Genomic DNA, 23,924 nt, shown 5'->3' on the forward strand with positions numbered 1-23,924 from the left:
TCTAAACGTGGCCTGAAGAACACGTTACCCTGCTGTTTACTGAGCCTAGGGCTGTTGCAGAGAGAGGTGTAATATTTTATGGCTCTTATTTAAGGTAATATGGACTTTTTCTGCATGTCATTTCATTAAATAAAAAACACTTACAGCACCTTTAATGGCCATTTATGTTCTTTAATAAATTTGAATCCCATTAGTACAGTGACTCTGCTGTGTGAGCAGCACTGGGGCCATTTAATGAGCTATCTTGACATTCTTGATGTTCTCTCAACATGATTATCTGTAAAGCACCTTTGAAACGATGTGTATTGTGAAAAGAGCAATGCATATTAAAATGACTTGTTTTTCTCACCGTAGGTTGGAGCTACAACAGTGACTGAAGCTATGGGTGTGATGATCAGATGAACTGCCAGTCGATGTTGTTCATGTCAGACTTGGTGGCTGTAAGTCTGTAGGAATGGCTACAGCACAGTCTAGAGATGCTCAGCTGCTGGAGTTCATGCAATTGTATGAGCTTAAAGCCGCTTGTCAGGTTTGCACTCATAAACACTCTCGCATTTCCTACAGCATCATCTCAAAGACTCACCATTGCACTCAAGATCTACTGCTAGTAAGAGCAAAGGTCAACGGTCTCAGATGGAGCCCTGTATATTGCCGGCCTTCTCACCCCCAACCTATTCTATATAGAGTGTGCTGGTTTTTCAAGGAGGATGTTGGGTGCATTGTGCATTGTGACTGCTGCACTTTTGCCAGTAGTAAAGAGGAAGCTGCAGTGTGGAACTTGCAAAAGCACACAAATCTTGACCACAAAAGCTTAATTCATCTGATCACTCAGAGAGAGCGATTGACTAAACAGAACAGGAATTCTGACAGTCAGTCAAGCTCTCAAAATCTCCCATCGTATCAGGAGAAACTGCTGGAAGAGTACAGACGCAGCAGCAACGAGATCCTTATTGTGAGTAAAATGGAATACTGCACACAGGGGTGAAGCACCAAATATTGGGTCACGGCATAGTATTGATGACCACAAAAAGTTATTTTGGCTCGTCCCTCCTTTTCTTTAAAAAAGCAGAAATCTGGGTAACATTGGGGCACTTACAATGTAAGTGAATGTGGCCAGTTTTTAGAGGTTTTAAAGGCAGAAATGTGAAGCTTATAATTTAATAACAGCACTTACATTAACATTAAAAAAATATGTTTTATTTTAACTTTTAATGTTGTCTAATTCATAATTTATACAGTCCTTTTAGGGTTTGTTGACAATACACCGTCATGGTAACAAAGTTGTAAAATTGGCAATATCTTTACACAGAAAAAGATTAGTAATTGAGTTTATCACACTAAAATGATGTTAACATGCATATTGTTTATGTGTTGTGGCTATACTTTTGAAAAGGTTTTTAACAATAAAAAATTGGCCCCCATTCACTTCCATTGTAAGTGCCACACTGGAACCCAGATTGTTGCTTTATTTTTTAAAGGAAATGAGGGGCAAGTCATCATTAATTGTTGTGGTAATCAATATTATGCCACAAGTGCTGTCAGTTGAACCTGGAATATTACTTTAACTTTCTCTAACTGACACTTACACAGTGTCCAAAATTAAGTTGAGACAGTGTTAATTTTACATTTGGTGCATGACAAGTGTTAATTTTGGAAAGGGATATTTTACAAATTTCTACGCATGTAGCTTCTTGACATGAATGACTGACCTTTAAGGTCAGATTCAGCTTAATTTCTTTGAGTGTACTCAGTTTGCGGAACAGGCCACTTTAATTTTCGATGGGGGTGGGGAGGGGAATTGCTAACACGAGAGATGACAGGGCAGATTGGGGAACCGCCCCGTTTTTACGAATGGAAAACAATGTTTTGCAAAGTTTATTCCTACCAATAGCATGTTTTTACTATATAACGGGTTCATGATAATATCATGGAATACCAACATTGCCTTTCAGTGAGCCCCTCTCCAGTGAGGGCCCTTGTTACTCAGGCCCACCATTACCCGAGGCTAATGCCCCTGATTGTACAACACAACAAAACACAACAACACACACATACACAAACAAAAAACTATTTTGATTGACATGAGGGTGAGTCCTCTTGCCATGCAAAAAACTAAATTTAACCTGTAATTAACTATGCAAAGTTATTCACAAATATAGGAAAAAAGTTAATTAAAAACATAAACATTCCTATTAATGCACTATTTCTTTTTCTTTTTACTGATATATGTGTGTGTGTTATGCAGATCTCCGAGCAAGTGGATGATGTGTGTGTTACACAGGATCAGAGTCTGTATGTGGACTGTTTACAAACAGACAGTAAAATCACATGGAAATTCAAAATCAACACTGAGGTCAGACATATTGTACAAACAACCACATATTTACTTAGCTATCTAAATGGGGACACACCAAAGACTTTTATTGTTTTTATATAAAGCTAATTATAATTACTTACATAACCTACATCAGCACGCATTATGTCTTTATTTGTAAATGTGCTTACATGTATGTGTTTTTTTTATGTTTTTGTAAAGAGGTCCTTGGCTCATGTGGCTCTGCTGAAAGAGGAGAGTGGTGCTGTTTTCTCTTTGGGTGACACCTTCCCAGCAGTCACACACACTGCAGGCCACCACCTGCTCTCATCTCACTCCACTTATGAGCTGAGTGTGTGTTTCTTGTCATTTCGCCCTGGTGTGTATGAGCAGTGGCTGGTATTTGACTTTGAAATGCGGCCAGTTCTGCTCAGGAAACTCAAGGTGAGAGTCAGTCAGCAGTTCCATACCCAGCCAGATGAGGCAGAAGAGAAGGAATGTGCTGAGATTCTTTCAAATGAACGCTGGAACAGAGGCAACAGGGTCATTGTGCCCTTCTACGCCAGGAAGGATGATGAGCAGCTGCTTAGTAAATATAAATCACCCCAGATAAATCTCCAGTTCAGTCTCCATTCAGATCACAGTTCCCCACTTCACCGGGACAACTACAGAGAGAGAGCGCACAACTTCCTCTTCAAAGAGGAAATTTCAGAAGAAAAGCTCATTAGCAGGTATAGCCTATGGAAATCATACAGAACCGGAATTTTGTCAAAACTTAAGTACATTTATAAATGTAATTACATAAAATGATGTCCAAATGTCTGAGACCACCAGTGAAAAACACATTTTTCTAATTTAATGCAAATATTTTCAGCTGAATTGAAAAATGAACATGAATTGAAAACGTTCGTAGTATTTAGCTTTTCCCTCTTTTGCTTTGATGACAGCATGCACTCGAGCTGGCATTAACCCCAAAAGTTTGTGCAAAACATGATAATCCATGATATTCCAGCATGGTTTGGGAATGATCCAAAGAGCAACTTGTGTGCTTCAATGGAAACAAGGAAATCTGACCTTTTGTACTAAGGAAAATGGTCAATGTCACAAATTTGCCTATTAATTTAAAACCAAGATATCTTAAAAATGGCTAATTCATTTTTTTCAGACTTTTGGACCCGACTGTACATACTTGACACATTTTTGTAATGTAAATGTAAATCCAAGCCAATCACTGTTGCTATATGATTTGGTGAAACACCAGGACAGCCTTAAAATTAACAAAAGTTGTTGTTAAGGTTAGCTAAGATAGTAAAATAATAAAGAGATTACAGAACAGGGAGGTGGATAAACAGGTTGGGTCAGGGTAACAGATTCAGTGATTGTATAAAGTGAATGTAAAGAAAGTCAATATGTCCTACAGTGAGCTACATTTAGCTATGAAAGTTATGTGTTTTTCCCAACTGTTCTTGTTATTTAATTTAATCATATTTTTGTGCCTTAATGCTAGCCACACCCTCAGATGTACTTTAAATGGCATCATCTGTCAGGATCCTGCCTTCTGTCTGGTTTCCTTTTTACTGGCAAGACCCTGACACATATGTACTGTTCTTTCTTTTCTGTTATTTTGTGTCCATATGTTCCTCTGCCCCGCTTGTTATTTTGTGTCCATGTCTTCCTCTGCTCCACCTGCTTCGGTTCTTTGTCTTATTTCCTGGCCTCGCCCCATTGCTTCTCTGATCTTTGTTCCACCTTCTCCTCTCATTTGCCTGCCTGATTTTTCCCTCTTTATATTTCCCTTGTGTGCTCTGTCCTGTGCTGTATTCTTCCTCATGTTGTCCTTCCCGTTCAGTCATGTTTCCCTGTTGGTCTGGTTAGTTCTTTTTCTCTCTCTTTTGTTTGTTCCTCTTTAGGTTTTTGGTTCTAGATGTAACGGGAGCCAGCTGGTAGATAGCTGTGCAGTGTGTAAACCTCACTCTCCTGACCTCAAGAGGTGCACTAGCAACTGATGCTAGAGGCTGTAGCCTTTAGCCTCCTTGTTAGAGCACCCGCCTACCACGCCGGAGACGTCGGTTCAAGTCCCGTTCGGAGCGGGGTGAGCAGGACCAGTTACAATGGTGCAGTGACCCGGATGGGAGTGAGGTTTAGGGGGTGAGTGTAAAGGGAGTCAGCTGGTAGATAGCTGTGCAGTGTGTAAACCTCACTCTCCTGACCTCAAGAGGTGCACTAGCAACTGATGCTAGAGGCTGTAGCCTTTAGCCTCCTTGTTAGAGCACCCGCCTACCACGCCGGAGACGTCGGTTCAAGTCCCGTTCGGAGCGGGGTGAGCAGGACCAGTTACAATGGTGCAGTGACCCGGATGGGAGTGAGGTTTAGGGGGTGAGTGTAAAGGGAGTCAGCTGGTAGATAGCTGTGCAGTGTGTAAACCTCACTCTCCTGACCTCAAGAGGTGCACTAGCAACTGATGCTAGAGTCTGTATCCTTTAACCTCCTTGTTAGAGCACCCACCTCCCACGCCGGAGACGTCGGTTGGAGTCCGTTCAGAGCGGGGCGACCAGGACCGGTTACATAGATCTGTTGTTTCCCCTCACATGAGATTTTATGTTTAAAGCCCATCTGACCTCTGTCCGTGATTTACATTTGTATTTCGTTTTAACATACTGTTTTTGTCTAAGTAAAAGATTTTTGAAGACTTTGGCTGACCATATTTGGGTTCTTCGTAACAGAAGAATCCAGCCAGTTCTTGAACCCAGCAGACTACAACCAACTATATGGGTCTGTTCCTTTACCCAGCGTCCATACGGCAGGAACTTGTTTCCATGGGCACAGCTCTGAATGTTGTGTCTTTAGGCTGCCTACAGAGCGGGCAGCCCAATTTGAAGTATGCGGTGGCTCTCCTCAAGGCCACCCAGGACCTGTGCTTAGGGTATACACAGCTCAAACATTTGTTCCTCGCTGGACTGGATGAGCCTCTCACTTCTGAGGTGTTGTGGTGTGGTAAACCACGTTTGCCGGCAAAGAGAGATGGAGGTCTTGATCAGGGGAAGGACCTCCACATCAGATAATAACTCCTCTTTGTCCATGCCCCACCTTCCCTTGGGTTCACCACACCCCAAGCGTAGCAGAAAATGGAGGACTACTGTCTGCCAGGAGGCGCCCGTCCTCGCCGCTGTCCGCCAGGAGGCACCCGAACCTGCTGTTGACTGCCAGGAGGGGTCCAAGTCCGCAGCAGTGCCTCCTACTGCCCGCAGGAGTAGGAGAAGACGTGTTCCTAAGCCCGACATCACTGCAACTTGCCCAGAGGGGTCCCACCCGGAGGCGCCCATCCAGTCTGACCCCTGCCCGGATGTGACCGAACCCTCATCTGATCGCCTGGAGAGGTCTGAACATGTCACTGACCGCCAGGAGGTGGCCAAGTCCGCAGCTGACCGCAGGAGGGGTCCAAGTTCATTGCAGCTTGTGCCCCCCGTTCTGATTCCTGCTAGCCCTCCTCTGGCTTGCCCCACTATGGACAGTTCCTCCAGCTCCGCCCTGGACTCTTGACCCGCCCTGGTCTGATCCTCTAGCACCGACCCCCTCCCACCCCCCTTGTTATTTCTTGTGGTTATAAATTAATATTTTTTGAAGCAGAAAATAAGTGTGCAAGTCTTTTTCTTACGTTAGATGTCCTTCAGACCATGCCTGACAAGCATGAACAATTGAATGTTTGATATTCTAAATTATTTTACTATAACATATTGGTGCAAATTAATCCAGCAGATGAAAATAATTCCAGTTAACCAGATGGTAATAAATGAAAAGAAAACTGAATATATGCAATACAAATAAATAAATGTTGAAAATATAGAGTAAATAGGTCTTAAAAATAACCCATAAACTGTCTATAATATGTTGTCTCATCTAATGAACTATGTAAGTAAATTAAAGGATTAAGTCTAGATAAGATGAAGCCTCAGAAATGGAGTCAATATGGAGAGCAACAAGAGAAGAGCAGAAAGATATTCATCCAAACATGTATTATAATATGTACATGTGTAAGCACTTACTTAAAAGTACACAAAGTCTCTGTGATGCTTGTTTTTCATGATGTTTGCATAATTCTAAGAGGTCATGATTCTTGGGAGGTGTGAGAAATGTGGTTATGTTTTGCAACACAAAACAAAGTAGCAAAGACATCTGTTCCCATATCTCTGTTACACATTATTTATACAATGATGCACAAACATCTCTCAGGCGCCTCTAGAACAAGCAAGATTCACACATAGATCCTATTTAAAGTTATATAAAATAATTCCTCAGATTGTTTGGATCATGCTTAATTTCAATGCTTGTAGCTACATTGATGGTTGCTTCTGTTTTCTTCTTTTTCCAAACTTCTAGATTAAATATTTGTGGAAGAGTGTATCTCTCAAACCATCTGAATGTATCACAGTTTTTCGCTGCTCCAGGGAAGCTCTTTGCCACTCTCAAGGTCTCTTGCTCACTCACACCAGACTCCCCAGAAGGGCTGATGCTGAAACGAGGAGTGCAGATGGCATTGGTTAACTCCTCAGCAGCAAAGGGCAACACTGGTGTGTCAGTGGAGAACAGAAACCGAGTCTACGAGGCATTGGTGCTTAGGCAGGCTACCGACAAGGGTCACATCAGTCTTGAGCTGTCTGTACCATGTGTGTCTGAACTACAATTGAAGAAAGAAAGCAGGTGTGAAATGGAAGTTCAGTTTCAGCTGGACAGAATGTGGTTCGGTCAGATGCACCAGGCTATTGACCTCCTACCAGACTTGCACTATGTTCTGCCTGACCTCAGTAACTGTTGTGTCCCTGTGAACATAACCAAACAGTCTAACCTGAACAACAAGCAGCAAATTGCTCTGAACTTCATCCTTGGTAAGTGTGCGGGTAGCAAGCGTGCTGCACCCTTGCTGATATACGGGCCGTTTGGCACTGGGAAGACACTCTGTCTCGCTACGGCAGCCCAAAAGCTGGCCAGCCAGTCCCAAACCAGAGTGCTCATCTGCACTTATACTAACAGGTAAACTACTAAATTATAATTTATCGATAGTGTACAGTTAACCAGTCATTACTCAACAGAGTGATCAGAATCCTGAAATGAGTGGAGAGGTCCTAAAGGGGTATAATTAGCAATAATGACACGGATTGTACGTTAAACCACTGTTATGTACCTAATAAGCAAAAAATAAGTTACAAATATTTTATTAAGTTACACAAAGATTGCATATCCATGCAATAGACATGAAACTATCTCAGCTAAGTTGGAAAGTAGTTACCTGGTACAGCAGTCAATTCTATAGTTGACTTAATTGCAATGTAATCTGATGTTTATTTGCAAAAACAACAAGAAAAATAAGAACAGACAAGAACAACTCACCTCCTGTTAATTTAAAATCTATTACCTATCTGCAAACAGTACTGAGCAAAAGTTGTTGGCAGTTGTAAAACACTGGTAAACTGAGGATGTTTTAACGAATTTATGACATTAATCATTTTTATTTACCAATGAACTTTAGTAAACATAAATAAAAAACTAAATAAATATTTGGTAAGACTACTCTATGCATTTAAAGCAGCACCAATTCTCCTAAGTACACTTGCGCACGGTTTTTCAATGTTGTTGTCAGATAGGTTGTTCCAAGCATACTGATCTATTTAGGCTATCTCTTCATGCAAATCCAGACTGACTCAATGGTGCTGAGATCAGGGCTCTGTGGGGGCCATACCATATGTTGCAGGACTCCTTGTTTTACTTTTATTCTATTCTATTTTCAAAAGGAATGTGTATAAATCTTAAATGTATATTTCCTATAATAAATAAAATAACCATCTTAAAGGTTCTCTCAGTAATATTTTCCCCATTAAAAAATGTTACTCCTAAAGAAATTAATTGTACATTTGAAACGCGTATAAAATCATGACCATTCACATGAGATGAGGACTCTAGTCATATCAGTGACCTTATAAAAGCTGTTTTATAATACATGAGGTATGGGGCACCCTCATGGGGGCTGCCATTTTAGAATCACATGACCAGCTGAATACTACTTCTCAGTAACCATCTTTATATTGGACACTTTAACTCTTGGATTAAATCAAGCATGGCTGATTTTGAATAGTGAATTTCTGCAATGGCATCTCTAACTGAAAACTTTTGATTTCGAATGATGCTGCATCCACACCACTAGGTGTCACCAAGTCCAAGATGACACAAACTAAAAGTTACTACGTGCACCTTTAATACAAATGTTTTTGTGAATATCTTTTCTCATAACTATATAAGAAATCTAATTTTGAGTGTTGCTCCCTGTAGTTCTGCAGATTTATATGTCAGAGTGCACTTCCATCCATATATTACAAATGGACATCCAGACCTTAAACTACTCAGGATAAAGGCAAACAAGGGTGGTGCCTCCATCATGGCAACCGATGACATCACTCTCAAATACTGTCTGTGCTCTCACGATGGACAGTCCTTCATTCTCCCAGCACGCTCGCATCTAGAGTCAAACCACATCATCATTACTACCACATCAATGGCACGTCATTTCTGTGAGCTGAAGCTTCCTGCAGATTTCTTCAGTCATATCCTGATAGATGAGGCATCTCAGATGTTGGAGAGTGAAGCACTTATGGCTCTGGGCTTAGCAGACAAACACACCCGAGTTGTGTTAGCAGGTGATCACATGCAGATGGCTCCAAAACTTTTCTCTGTGACTGATGATAAACGATCAGAACACACGTTGCTCAATCGCCTCTTCCGCTACTACCAAGATCAATGCAGCGATATTGCCCAGAGAAGCCGAGTGATCTTTAATGAGAACTACCGTTCCACGTCAGAAATAGTGGACTTTGTATCCACTCACTTCTATGCGAGCGAATGCATCAAGGCCAAAGGAGATGTACCTCCACATCCCAGGCTGCATCCCCTGATCTTCCAGCATGTCAGAGGAGAATGCCATTTGAACTCCACCTCCTTGTCCTGGTACAATTATGCTGAAGTCACCAGCGTGATTACTGTGATCCAAGGGCTTGAGACTGATTGGCCGATGGAATGGAGTGAAAGAAAACCAACAGATATCTGTGTTCTAAGTGAAGGCCAGCAGGTACCCTTAGAGTTTTTATCACTTTGATTAGTCATGACTAATACTTGCGTAACACTGTGTAATACTGCACGAAGTCACATGCTCTAAGAGTATGATAGTCATTATAAACTATTTAACTACTTAACTACTATTTAAGCACTTATTAATGCCATGTAATTAAAGAAGGGACAAGTTCTTTGAGACGGTCTCCAGTTTATTAATTATCAATCATTAGTTAAAAATTAACTAAGGACTATGGGCACTCTTGAGATTTTCTTTAAATAATATTATTTATTTTTTTGTTTCAATACACCAATTCTTCAGGTTGACATAATTAGAAGGCAACTCCGGCAGAATGGAATTCATGGAGTGTCTGTACAGAATCTGGCAAATATTCAAGGTATGTGTTCAGCACTGTGTTGGTATGTACTTTGGATTTGTATGAAATGTTCTACTTTGAAATTTAGAGGCAACATTTTTAAGGGTTACTTCACCCAAAAATGACAATTATGTCACAAAAGCAAATGCTTGGCAGACTTAACAGCCTCATTTGCCTTTCACTTTAATCATATAGCAATGCTTTTAAGGCATATGCAATGGAAGTGAAAGGTGACTTAGGCTAGTAAGTTCCTAGCATTATGCCTAACATCTCATTTTGCATTCCACGGAAGAAAGTCAACAGCATGAGGGTGAGTAAATGATACATTTTTATTTGTGGGTGAACGCTCCCTCTAAAGCCCAGCTAATCATAAGAAAGTCATAAATTAAATGTATTGTATGTTTTGATTTTTTTTTAATACAAATGATCCTTGAATAACCTACTCATTAAAACACTTGCTTCTTTAGGGAGGCAGTTCAGGGTCATCATCATAACAACAGTTCAGACTAGAGACAGACTTTTTCAGTCAGAGTCAAGCTGCCTGGAGTTTTTTGATGACATTCGTGCACTGAACACTGCCCTAACCAGAGCTCAATCCCAAGTTGTTGTGGTTGGAGATGCTGGTGCTCTATGTTGTTTCGGAAAGTGCTCAAAAATCTGGAGAGCCTACATTGAACATTGCATTAGCAAGGGCAGTGCCAAACCAGATGATTTGACCAGAGATTTCCTACAACAGGAAATGTTAGATATTTCTAAATTTCAGAAGACAGAGCGGGTAGAAAAATATGAAAATGATGTACCTATCCAGGCTGAAACTGATCTTATATTGAAAGAGATGATGGATGACTATGATCCTGATGTGCAGGACTCTGATTCAGAGAATGAAAGTCATGAAGATTACAAGAGGGTTTTATTCTCCCCCACTGAAAAGGAAGACCTGCTGGAGCTGGTCAGGAATCAGCCTGCTATCTGCAGGCATGGAGAATTGGTGATGGAAGGATACCAGTCAGGTTATGTAATACCTTATGACAACCCATCTGAACGGATTTACATTAGCGGTAGGAAAAACATTGGCATGTGTTTTCCTGGAGATGAAGTTGTAGTGAAGACTGGCCCAGGACATGAAAATGGCCATGTTGTAGGCAGAGTTTTAGGTGCCACAAATAGGGCAGCATCGTCCTCTGAATTTGTGTGCTCCTTAGAGGTTGAAAATTATCAAAAACGCACACAGGTAACTGATAAAAACTTTCTTACCAAGATAATGATACCCCTCAGCATCAACAACACCAAAATATGTGTCTTGGTTAGCAAGAAGTCTCGTAATTTAATTCCAATATGGAAACTTGTCAAGGATAAGTGGACATTGACAAGATATTTTCCTCTTGATGAACACACAAATCAGGAATATGTTTTTGTTGTTAAGATTTTGTGCTGGAAAGAGCACTGTACCTTTCCGCTAGGCAAAGTTACGAACATTGTACCAATTGGGACAACTTTAGAGGAGGGACTACAGATTTTGAAACTAGAATACAACCTAGGTTCACCTCCTCTAATGGAGGAGGATGCATTTTCAAATAGAGAAATTGACAATATTGATGACAGCAAAAGAAGAGATTTCAGAGGAGTACCAACCTTCACAGTTGATCCAGCCAGGGCCAGAAACTTGGATGATGCCATTAGTGTTAAAAACCAATTGGGAAACTGCTATGAAATAGGGGTTCATGTTGCAGATGTGGCTAGTTTTGTGTCTAAGGACAGTCATCTTGATAAAGTTGCAAAAGAATTGGGAGCAACTTTTTACAACCCTGGAGAAGACCATACATTCATGTTCCCAGAACATCTTACCACCATCTTTTGGAGTCTTCTCCCAGACAAAGATCGTAAAGCCATTTCAGTCACTTTTACAGTGGAAAAGGAATCAGGCATTATCAGAGAGAGAAACATTAACCTCTCTGTGGTAAATTCTGAAAGACAGTTGACCTATGAGGAGGCTGAAGGTATAATAAGCCAGTGTGATGGTGAGCTAAGATTTGATACATTGGAGGACTGCATCCGAGTGGCTTACGGTTTTGCAAGAACACAACGCAAAGCTAGACTTAAAGAAAACTGGAACTATGCCCAACCTGATAAACATCGGAAGCCAGGGGAGAGAGAAGCTCATTTGATGATTGAAGAGCTAAACATAATGTTTAACCATGAGATGGCAAAATTTTTGACCAAGAACATAAAAACGAATCTCTGCACTATTTTGAGATGTCAAGCTCCTCCTATAGCAGAGGAATTAGAGAAAATAAGTTATCGTCACACTAAGCTAATTCCTCTCTCCTCATACCTGACATATCACATTGACAGAAACCGAGTGGACCTGCGTAACGCAATCACTTTCAACGTTTACTATAATCCTAACCCTGACACCAACCCCAGCCCTTTATCAACCTACTTACAAGATGCCATCTCTGTCAGTGACTCTGAATATCATTTTGAAATTGGAGTTCACAAAGCAGATGTCTGTGGGGACACTATTCATAATTTGGGTGCACAATCAAGCATGTGGAGTTTGAAGCCAGGCCAAACTCTTCGGGCTATTTCTTTACTTCTGAAAGTGGAAAAGAAGACAGGCAAAATTGTCGATCAAAAGTTGGTGCTTTCCTCCATAAAGTCAAGCAGGCAATTGTCCTATAGTGAAGCTGACAGCATCATCAACCTGCCAGGTGAGAATGAATGGATGACTGATTCTTTGGAAGGCTGCATCATTGTGGCTAGCCGTTTTGCATCTGGTCACAGGCAACAGAGACTAAATGTGGACACTCCCAGTGCTGCAAATGTTGATTTACCAGAACACAGCAAATGCAAGTTCATGATGGAGGAGCTGAATCTAATGTTTGAAGAAGCTAGTGATCAACTTATTAGTCAAGTAACTTCTTCCTCAAACAGCTTTAGTTGCCCAGTGACTGCTGAACCTGAAGTGATAAGGAGACTGAAGAGAGAATATGAGAAGCTTGGGTCTAAACATCTGGACTCAAGAAATCAGCAGAACAGCGACAGTTTCATCATCCTAACATCTGTGTGGAAAAAGATTGAGTCAGCAGCTTTGAGATGTGACTTTTACAAAATGGCCGACCTAATTTCTACAGATGACCTCCATCCACAGTTGCTTCCAGTGATTGTTCAGTTGAAGGCCACCCTCAAAAAAGCTTATTTCATTCGTTCCCTCTCCTGCAATGAGGCTTTAGTTGGGCATTATTCATTACATCTGGACTCATACACGCATGCATCCTCACCAATGCGGCGATTTATCGATGTGGTTCTTCAGCGGCTCATGCATGCTGTTCTCAGTGATCGTCCTGTTGAGTACTCACAGAAAGACATTGACCTTTTGTGTGACAAGTGTAAAAGAGGCGAAACGAGGGCACAGGAGTACGAGAGAAAAGCTGAGTCGCTTTGTCTTGCTGTCAGTTTACATAAACAGAGCACTTACAAATTGGCTTTTGTCACTGTTGTTCAGCCCGAGAGCGAAAGTTTCACATTATCATTTCCATTTGACAAAGGGACTTTCCCTGACAAACTTCCTGTTAAGTACAGAGATCTACATCTTGAGGACCAACCAATATATGACAGAAAGCAAAAACAAGTAAGGCTGACTTGGAAAAAACGGATATACTCAATGAACATGACCAAGAACCCGGTGAAGAACCCGAGATTCTGTTCAGAGATACATCAGAGCACCTGGCATGCCATTGTTGAGGCAGTGAGAGTAGAACAGTGGAAAGAAGCGAAGTGCCTCATATTGGAGGCAGATGTGAAAGAAAATTACGAGGCTGATGAAGTGCCATTGGATTTTAATCACGCATTTATGTCTGATGAGGATCATTATACTAACCTAATGCACTATCTGAAAGCTGGAGACACTGTGCAAGTCCAGCTGACCTCAGAGAGGAAGAGAGGATATTGGGTGCCGACTGTACAATTATTGAGTGTGAGTTTAAGCTTTGAGGTCTGTGTGGAACACACTTGCAGTCCTATTAAATGCTTTTCCAAATGTGCAAGTCACCCATCCAAAGGTTCCTATATAAATGTGGAGGATTATGTGCAGATATGGAAGCCCATCTGTGAAATGGAGTCTGCTGCATCTGCTGTGGATGATAGTGATTGTGTTGTGATAGAGAATGTACACATAGCTTGGACCACTGCCTATGGTGGTGCAAGAACTGGAACCTTCTCTCTGCCTGTAGAATATGTCAAAAAATGGGCAATCGAGTTTGACCTGGCCAAGTGTTTGCTCTGTATTCGAAAAAGAGTTTCAAAGCCGCTCTCACTAGATCAGTCCGAGGTAGATCCAGAGTACTACACATGGGTGGCCCATGGCGTCACAACTCAATGTTCGGATACACCGGAAAACGCTCAGAATAAGTCAAAAATTATTCACTTCAAAATAAATTATGCATCCATGGACATTCCAAAAGCCAAGAGTGATCCCACGTTCACAGTGGAAGTGATTCCAAAGCTCCCTCCAGACATGTAAGCTTGTTACACAACAACCCTTTACATAACACTATAACCTCTGCAGGCTATATTACTTAAATCTGCATTTGATACAAACATTTATTTATTCATATTTTAATAAAAATATTTAATTCAATGTAAAGAGGCAAACAAATGACACTTCCAGTGAAAAACATTGATGTAATGTGTATAACTATTCTGCTTGTTTCATACAGACGAAAGGAAAGTGCAGTGAATAATTTAACTATGGCAAATGAACTTGTTAAGAATATTGCACTAGGACACCGGATTAAGAAAGAAGGTATGTATATGAAGTTCACAGTATATTCTGTTCAATGGGAGAAGGCTGTTAATTTTTGTAATACGCAAAATGTAATTCCTTGCACAAAATGTTATATCCTATTTGTATGTTTGTGGGTTTTTTCTTGCAATTTATCATCATTTTGTGCAATTTTCTGGGTATTTTTTTCTTTCTTTATTTTTTATTTAAAGGAATGTTCAATACAAGTTGAGCCTTGTCGACAGTATTTGTGGCATAATATTGATTACAACTAAAAAATTATTTTGTCTAATCTCAGTACCATTCAGAATCACGCTTACAATGAACAGTATGGCTGTTATTGTCAGGATCCTGCCATTTCTGTTTGGTCTTTTCTCACTCCTTAGTGGCTGGATCCTGACATCCTTGTTTATTATACCTTCTGGTTATTTTTGTCTCTTACATGTGCTCTCCTCCCTGTTCCCTGTCTTGCGTGCTAACCCCGCCCCCTTGTTTGCCTGATTATGAGTTTATTTTCGCCACCTGCACTCCTTATTACCCTCTTGATTTTACCCTCTTTATATTCCCCTGGTGTGTTCTGTCTTGTGCTGAACTCTTCCACTTGTTTCTGTTCTGTGCTTTCTTGGTGGTTTGTTGGTTCTTAGTTTCTGTTTATTCGTATTTAGAAATGTAGTTTAATTTCATGTATTTTGGTTTGGTTTTTCTCATGGGATGTTTTCTGCCGTGCTGGCTTTAGTCTGGGTCTCTCAAGTTATATTTTTGTGCCAAGTTTTGTGTTGATCTTTTATTTTTATAAAATTAAGAATTGTGAGCATTTGATTGTCTGCACTTGGGTTCTCTGAACATTTCCTGACAATTACAGTGGAAGGAAATGGAGCAAATGTATTAACCAATAAAGTGCAATGCAATGCAGATGTTTCAAAAGTTTAGCCTCAAGGCCTAAACATAATGTGTTAACATGAATCTAGTCTAAATTTGCTTACAACCTTAAAACCTTGTGGAGTTATATTCAGTATTTCTATTTTGTTGTTATGATGACTTAATGCTGGTAAACCATGTAATCAAAGTAACTTTTGCATGATGTTTGCTCAAGGATACCGTATCCAAAATATTTATTCACCCTCAGGTTGTTTGAAACCTGTATTACCTTTTTTTTTTCTTCTGTGAAACAAAAAAAGAAGTTGGTATGTAGTAAAACAGCCTAAGTCACCATTCTCTTTCATTGTGTTAAAAAAAAAAAAGGTAATGTGAGCTACACTAACACACTGCCTAACATCTCTTTTGTTCCATGGAAGAAAGTCATAAGCATTTGGAACAAAATGATAACGAGTGAACCATTGCTTCAAGCCCTCTGGACACTGGCACCATTGACTTCCATTGTAAATGCCTTCTACTAACCCTAACTTGTATTGAACTCAGAACATTCTGTTAATGCTGCAGTGGACCAAAGTCTTTATTACAAGAGCCTAAAAGTCTATATTTAGACTGAAATTACAGTAAATGACAGGGTCTCCATTAGTTTTAAGGTATTTTTGGGTGTGTCAATTCACAGGTGCAGAACCAGTTGTATCCCGTTACGAGCTCATGAGAAAACCACTTGCAGATCTGCCTCAACTAAACGAAAGCCAGTTTAATGCTTTGGAACATGCTCTGAATGGCAAATTCACCCTCATTCAAGGCCCTCCAGGTTACACACACTCTTTTGTTATCATGCTTTCAAATCACAGACTTCTGTAAATTTGAGATTGATCAAAGAGGGTCACAGGAGGTTTGTATACTTTTCAAGTTAACATTCTCTGAGAGACTTAAAAAAATCTTTATATGCTTCTTTATAGGAACAGGAAAAACTGTTGTAGGAGCCTACATAGTATACTGGTTCTCTCAGCTGAACTCTAAGAATCCTTGGAAGTTGAAGAACTTTAAAGACAAGAGAGAGGTTATTCTGTACTGTGGACCCTCAAACAAGTCTGTGGATGTGGTTGCAGGTAACCAGGCCTATATATTTGAGAACTCGCATGAGGATGTGACTTTTCTGTGTATTTATGTGCTTCTGCTTGATTGTGTAAACAGAGTACTTGCTCAAGTTTGGGGAGGAGTTGAAGATATTACGTGTGTACAGCAGAAAGCTGGAGATTCAGGAGTACCCCTACCCTGGCAGCAACCTCCAGTTTTCCCACAAATCACTGCACCATGAAAAGTCCAAACCTGAGCTCAGGTACAGCAAATTAACCAAAAAGTGCCCTTATGCCATGCCACTTATCTTATCTGGTTGAAAGATTATAGTTTTTTATGTCAAGTCGAATCGTTTTATTTGTATAGGGCTTTTCACAACACATCATTTCAGAGCAGCTTTACAGAAAATCATGCTTAAACAGGAAATTAAACTGTAATATATATAAAGTTTTTGAGACATCATTGTGCAATTTGATAGAAATATGATCATAAATTGTGTTTTGAACCCCAGTGAGCAAGGTGACTGTGGCAAGGAACACAATACTCCATAAGATGTTGGGTAATGGAGATAAATAACTTTGGGAGAAACCAGGCTCACTGTGGGTGGCCAGTTTCCCTCTGGCTAAACAACATATATAATGCCTTTATGAGTTATTAACCCAGTGTTTAAACAACAAGAATTTGCATGAACGGTAAGACTAATGACAAATGTCTTTGAAATCCATCCTGGATTAACTGCAGATGTTCACATAGATGCTTTGTCCTTTGTTATTTGGCTGATGAAGGCTTTTGTTGGCATTTAATTAATAGTCTATGTATTCCATTTCAAGAGTGTAGTCCATTATTAGACCAAGGTGATGAAGGCAGAGATCAGTGAGGTGTATCGCAGTTCAACTGGCAGGTCATTTTGGTGAGATCCTCATAAGAAATTGTGATGCCCCCACTATGGAGAAATGTATTTAACTGGATCACATTTTGTAGTGATGCTACTGCCTGAGAATAATGTTTAGGAATCAATGGCATTTTTTTCTGTACCGATGCTATTATTATCTTCTCGTGTGAAAGTGAATAGAAATTCAAAACAGGATTAAGGAGTAGGGTAAACACAGTTAGCAAGTTAACGGAAACTGTTACTACCTAACGTTTTAGGAACAGAGTGTATAAATGCACCTACTCAAATGCTTTCTTCTCTGGTAAGATTAAAGGAATATTCCGGGTTCAATACAAGTTAAGCTCAATCGACAGTATTTGTGACATAATGTTGTTTACCAAAAAAAAAACATATATATATTTTAACTTGCCACTCCTTTTCTTTAAATAAGCAAGAATCTGGGTAATAGGGAGGTACTTAAAATGGAAGTGAATGGAAGCCATTTTTTGGAATGTTAAAATATACACTGTTTCAAAATTATAGCAACAAGAGATAAACAATATGCATGTTAACATGATTTTAGTGTGATAAAATTACTTATTAACCTTTTCTGTGTAAAGACATCACCAATTTTACAATTTCGTTGCCATAACGATGTAATGCCAACAAAGACTAAAACCCTAAAATGACTGTAAAAATTACAATTTATTCAAAAAATTGGTCCCATTCACTTGTTTTTTTAAAGAAAAGTAGGGACGAGTCGAAAATAAAAAATGTTGTGGTAATCAACATTATGCCACAAATGCTGTCAATTGAGTTTAACTTGTATTGAACCTGGAATATTCATTTAATGTTAAATAAAGCCAGTTTTCCAGGTCAATTTCTCAACGGTGATTTTAAGTGCAGTTATTTCAGGGACAGCCCCCCTTGGCTTGCTGTTAGGGCACAATGTTGATATCTCATGGCTCACTTCTTGCAAGGTTACCAGCCCTGAACTTCAGCCACTGGGCTACACTACTCTGCAAACAATCTCTATGATACTCAGCAACTTCAAAACTACAAATATTGTATACATTTTAATCTCTGCCATACTAAAGCGCTTCACATTCTTATGTTTAGGAATATAGCACTTCATCACAGGATTCGGGGGAGTCACAACCCTTATTCCCAGGCAATATTGGACTTTGATGAAAGAGTCACCAATGAACCTGATTCACTCACAGATGGGGATATAGAATAGTAAGTAAAAATTTCAGTTGTTACACTCTTGAAGGAGTCCCCATGTATGCTGGGCACTTGCTGGCTACTTTTCACTCCAGTTCTACTGGTCAATAATAATAAATACATTTTAGTATTGTAAAGAAATTCATATATAAACAAAAATTACATATAGAATAAATGGATGATTTGTTTATATACAAAAATAATTTCCAGCATTTTAGAAATTAGCAAGTCTTTTGATCAAATAGTCTTTAATATCATTTGAAATATACATTAAGTCTATTTGGGAATACATGTATGCCCATCGGTGTCACTTCACTGTGTGTATCCTCAGCTATAAGAAGCTACTAAAAGATGCACGTGTGTATGAATTGGAAAGGCATGATGTTATTCTGTGCACTTGCACGGCTGCTGCCTCCCCTAACCTCATCAAGACACTTAGTGCACGACAGATCCTCATCGATGAGTGCGCCATGGCAACAGAACCACAGACTCTTGTCCCATTGGTCAGCTACAAACCTGAGCAGGTCAGAGTAACTCTTGGCTCATCTAACCTATACATCAAATCTCTCATATACTGTATATGTCCCATTTGTCTAATGCATTACAAAATGGACATAAATTGTAGTCAATTGTACAGTTTGTTACACAAAACTCACAAAAGACCTGTGCCGTTTCTGTTAGGCTAATGCATTGAATAAAAGTTTGATATGTGAGTAATATTCTAAGAAAGGCATGTGATCAGAAGTATCTACATTTTTTGATACACTCCATTTACAAAAATGTATAGCTGAATTAGTAGTTCAACTTTACTCTAGGCCTATATTTATAATCAACATTTCGCTCGCTTCCTGTTCCGTCTTGGACAGTTTTTTTTTTCCCAACAAGCTCATCCTCTTTCAATGCATTAGTGTCCCATGTTTTTGACCTTGAATGTGAGCTTTTTGATTAATGGTCTGCTGAAGTATGCAAAATAAGAGAAGATACCTGCCTTTTGCAACATCTGAGAATGACTGCTTGTACATCAACAATGTTTCTACTTAACCTTCTGTGAAAATAAGAATCTGTCTGTCTGTCTTTCCTTTCTTACAGGTTGTACTGTTAGGGGATCACAAGCAATTGCGTCCAGTCGTGAAGAATGAGCATGTGCGAAGGCTGGGCATGACGCGTTCTCTTTTTGAACGCTATATGGCTAGAGCACTACTGCTGGACACCCAGTACAGAATGGTACACAGCATATATGTGCATGTATCTACATGTACATGCTACGCACATATGCGCTTGCAAAAAAGTTTATGTAGAAAGTTTACTGTGGGCTTCTTTCTTTAGCATGAAGAGATCTGCAAATTCCCATCAGAGGCATACTACCATGGTAAGCTGATAACTAAAGTAGTTGAACGGACCAGCATGCTGCACACTGAGACTGAGAGAGTGAGACGAAGTAAACACACTCTGTTTGGAGACATAAGAGGAGTTGAAATCAGTTTGGTTGTTTCATCTGCACGAGGGAACGAGAACTCAAAAGCCAACCTTGCCGAGGTTAAAAAAGCTGTAAGTGGAAGACAATTTATACAAACTGTAAACACGAGGTTCACACCAAGTAACATGCAAACTATATGTGCATCCAGCTTAATGCTGTATGTACTTGTTTACAGTTCATAAAAATGTGCCCACTTTTGCAGACTTTGGCAAAAGAGAACGTTTTCACTTCAATGTTGATTTGATTTGATTGGATTAGATGATGAATAGACTAGACTTGAGGGACCCTGAGAGGGAAACTGGGTAAAGAGGTGTCTCTCTTTATGCTCTCTAAACAATGGTGTACCCCATGAGGTGGAATGATATGGACTAATGCTTCATATTCCATTCAATATAAGTCTCATGTAATTCACCAAAAGTTTTAAAAAAACATTTTTGCCTTTTTGTCCAAATGCAACATGTTAATACCAGGTGAGGATGTCATGCAGCTTACATACACAAATCAATGAGCCTAAATATGTTTGTTTGTTTTATCACACAGGTTGAGATTTGTGGGCAGCTGGTGTCAGTGGGCCAGGTGAGGCAGGAGGACATTGCCATCCTTTCACCATATAATGCACAAGTGGCCCAGATAAGAGAAAGTCTCCTTTCCACTGATCAAAAACTCAAAAGAATCACTGTCACCACCATTACAAAGAGCCAAGGTACTACTCTGAAATAATCATGTGAAATAATTAATCCTTCTATTTGCTTTAGTGGCATGACAAAAAGTAAAGTGTTATAAATGTTTGCAAATATTTTAAAGAATTAAACTTGAAAAGAGTAGAACAAATAGAACAGCTTGACTGTCCATACTGAATGTGAAACCGTTATGTGGCGCAGGACAATGCACACAGCAAGAACACATTTGATGTTTAATGTACTGTACGGTTATACACAGCAGAGCTAGAAACCGAGCAATCAATAAAATGTCTCTCGTCGTGGCTGAGGACTCTGATTAGAAGAGATACCGTTTATCACTTGTTGCTTTATCATGTGGTGCCTCTGGTTAGGACACCGTGTAAGCAGCTTTGATGTACAAGCTCTATACTAGTAATTTAATTCTGTTTATGTTCCTTTTCAATCTGCATAATATGAGCATGTGATCAGGGCCGTTTCTAGCTGTAAGTGATATAAGCGATATAAACAGAATTGACAAGATGTACAGTAGAAAAATTTGACATGCACAGACATAAATTAGAAGACACCCCCCAGGGTAAGATAACTCCCACCCCCTCGCCTTTTTCTCTTGACCATAGATGGCACTAAATCTCATCTCAGCACATTTATTGAATATCTGTGCTCCTCTTAATCTTGATATTTCATCTGAATACCAACATTTGTGAGATTTATTCCATCCCAACTTTTTTTAAAGTATTATGTCATTGGAAAATAGTGATCTGTGACGTTCTGTTATGTTAAATACTTCCATGTATTGGATGTGCATTTCATACATCTTCTCTATTCCTTATAACGTAATAAGGAAATTGAGTGTAATTCAATCTATATTCTATTGCTATTATGACATGCCTTCAGTCTTTATATGTAGTATATATTCATAGGCCTGCATATTATATAATTTATAGAATAAATTAACCTTTCAAATGAATCTCTTTGACTAGGATTCTGTTATTTGATTTGCCTGTCATTGTTTGTGTGTTTGTACAAAATTAGCAAATGTTTCTAGTTATTTCCCTTCTTAATATGTTGGATGATGCATCATTATCCTGTACATGCTAAAAGTGCATCTATATATGTTACAATATAAAAGTAAACGCACATTGTTCTTAAAAGGGGCATCTTACCCTAGTAACACTAACGGTATTAATGCAAGCAGGATTTTGCTTGGGGCCCCCATATGCTCAGAAATGACCCTGTATGTGATGATGATGATGATGATGATGATGATGTGATTGCAGGTAGTGAGTGGAGGTATGTGATTTTGTCGATGGTTCGCTCCTGCCCCAGTGAAGAGATTGAACCTATGCCTTCCAGGGAATGGCTCTCCAAACAAATTGGCTTTGTAGGCGATGAAAACCAGATCAATGTGGGCATCACAAGAGCACAGGATGGGCTATGTATTTTGGGTAATCACTAAATTTCATTACATCAGAATTTCATACTATTTAGGAATAATTGTAAAAATGTTAATGAATAAGTAATTATAGAATGGCATAATACATTATTTTTGATATAATGATTTATATTATTGGCCTGCTTCATTTAAAATAGGAAATTACAGTGGTCAGGTAGATTTATAGTATTTATGGTTGGTTGTTGCTGTTTTTGCTTGGTGTATTGTATTTTTATTTATTTATTATTTTGGTCTGTGCTACAGGTAATCAAGAGTTACTGAACTGCAGCCCAGCATGGAAGAAACTACTGAAACATTATTCAGGTGTTGGTTGTGTGGCCTCTGCAGACCAGATAACAGTGCACCATGTCGGCTAAACCAGAAGTTATTTAAATTAATTTGTACTGATCTTCTAGCATTTTTGTATTAATGATATTGTCATGGTTTTTTACATTTGTAATAATGCATTCCAAATTCTTTACGTCATCACATGCCATTTTACAATTGTGTTCTTTGTACATATATAATCTTTATTTAAGATTATACTAATGGTAGCATATGGATCCCACAAAAGTTCAATGGGTTAAGATCCATAACACTCTTTTCCAATGATCTCTTGTCCAATGTCTGTCTTCTCTTTACTGTTGTACATGAAACTGGTGTTGAGCGGGTAGAATTCAATGAAGCTGTCAGCTGAGGACATGTGAGGTGTCTATTTCTCTAACTAGAGACTTGTTTAGTTGTACATCTGGTCTTCCACATCTCTTTCTGTCCTTTTGTCTTTGAAAACTGTAGTGTACACATTTGTATGAAATCTTAAGTTGTTTTTTTTTTGGCAATTTCAAGCATTGCATAGCCTTCATTCCTCAAAACAATGATTGACTGACGAGTTTCTAGAGAAGTTTCTTTTTTGACCTAATATGTTTTTTATTTTTTTAAATAGTGATGGTGCTGTTTTTTACATAATTAATGTCCTGACTATACTTTGTGATCAGTTGAATGCCACTTTGTTGAATTAAAGTAACAATTTCCTTCCGAAAGGGCAAAATCTGTACATTTATTCCAAACTTTGTGTGTGTCAGTACTATTATATTTTATTTTAAGATTAATGAATTTCATAAAGATAACCAAAGATGTATTTTTTTTTTTATTTACATTTTTTTTTAAGATTACTCAATTCAATTTGCTGGAAATTAAAATGCGTACATCTTAAAAATATTTTTTGTGCGAAGAAATCACAAGATGAGTCTCATCGAAAGGCCACACAGTGCCCAAGATTAGCACACAGACTCAATGCTGTCTTCATTTCAGTTCAGCTAACTTAAACGAAGACAACTCTGTAGTTGCAGCACTGGAGATGATTCAATCAATCAAATGTGTCTTGTCTGCATTATTTTCAAGTGCCATACTGTAATATTTAGGGGCATCAAAGATTCAGGTGCACAAATTTCTTATAAGAGCCATTTGGTATGTAATCATTACCAGTGGGGCCTCCAAGTACAATTTTGCTTAGGGGCCCCATATGCTCAGAAGGCCCTACCCTTTATTGAAGACAAATAATCATGTCAACAAAACATAAATGCTTCTTTTGGAGCGTTAGTTGTTTATTCATGGAACAGTATAAACTGTCAGTGGGTGACGATCATTATATTGTACATTCAGAGAAAAAGGTAATTTACTACTACAAAGCCATTTCTGTTAATTGTGAGGCCTCAGCT

At 39.1% G+C, this 23,924-nt stretch overlaps 1 protein-coding gene across 1 annotated transcript; it reads left to right on the plus strand.

Annotated features, from left to right (window-relative positions):
* Window positions 1-23,244, plus strand: helz2b (helicase with zinc finger 2b). The gene is made up of 19 exons (XM_052128858.1): window positions 1-94; window positions 355-952; window positions 2,246-2,353; window positions 2,537-3,045; window positions 6,692-7,342; window positions 8,636-9,428; window positions 9,732-9,807; window positions 10,254-14,304; window positions 14,505-14,590; window positions 16,122-16,256; window positions 16,405-16,554; window positions 16,640-16,784; window positions 18,513-18,632; window positions 18,949-19,141; window positions 19,707-19,841; window positions 19,944-20,165; window positions 20,635-20,797; window positions 22,052-22,219; window positions 22,471-23,244. The coding sequence occupies exons 2-19, from the start codon at window positions 455-457 to the stop codon at window positions 22,581-22,583; spliced, it is 8,316 nt and encodes a 2,771-aa protein (XP_051984818.1). The 5' UTR covers window positions 1-94; window positions 355-454; the 3' UTR covers window positions 22,584-23,244.
* The last annotated feature ends 680 nt before the right edge of the window (window positions 23,245-23,924 follow it).

The sequence above is a fragment of the Xyrauchen texanus genome, chromosome 6 (genome assembly GCF_025860055.1).
Source record: "Xyrauchen texanus isolate HMW12.3.18 chromosome 6, RBS_HiC_50CHRs, whole genome shotgun sequence".
Taxonomy (NCBI): Eukaryota; Metazoa; Chordata; class Actinopteri; order Cypriniformes; family Catostomidae; genus Xyrauchen; species Xyrauchen texanus.

Coding starts and splice junctions, on each gene's coding strand:
- helz2b (XM_052128858.1), top strand. CDS start 455: ATGGCTACAGCACAGTCTAGAGATGCTCAGCTGCTGGAGTTCATGCAA. Junction 18,633..18,948: donor ACAGATGGGGATATAGAATA/GTAAGTAAAAAT, acceptor GTGTATCCTCAG/CTATAAGAAGCTACTAAAAG. Junction 20,166..20,634: donor TTGCCGAGGTTAAAAAAGCT/GTAAGTGGAAGA, acceptor TTTATCACACAG/GTTGAGATTTGTGGGCAGCT.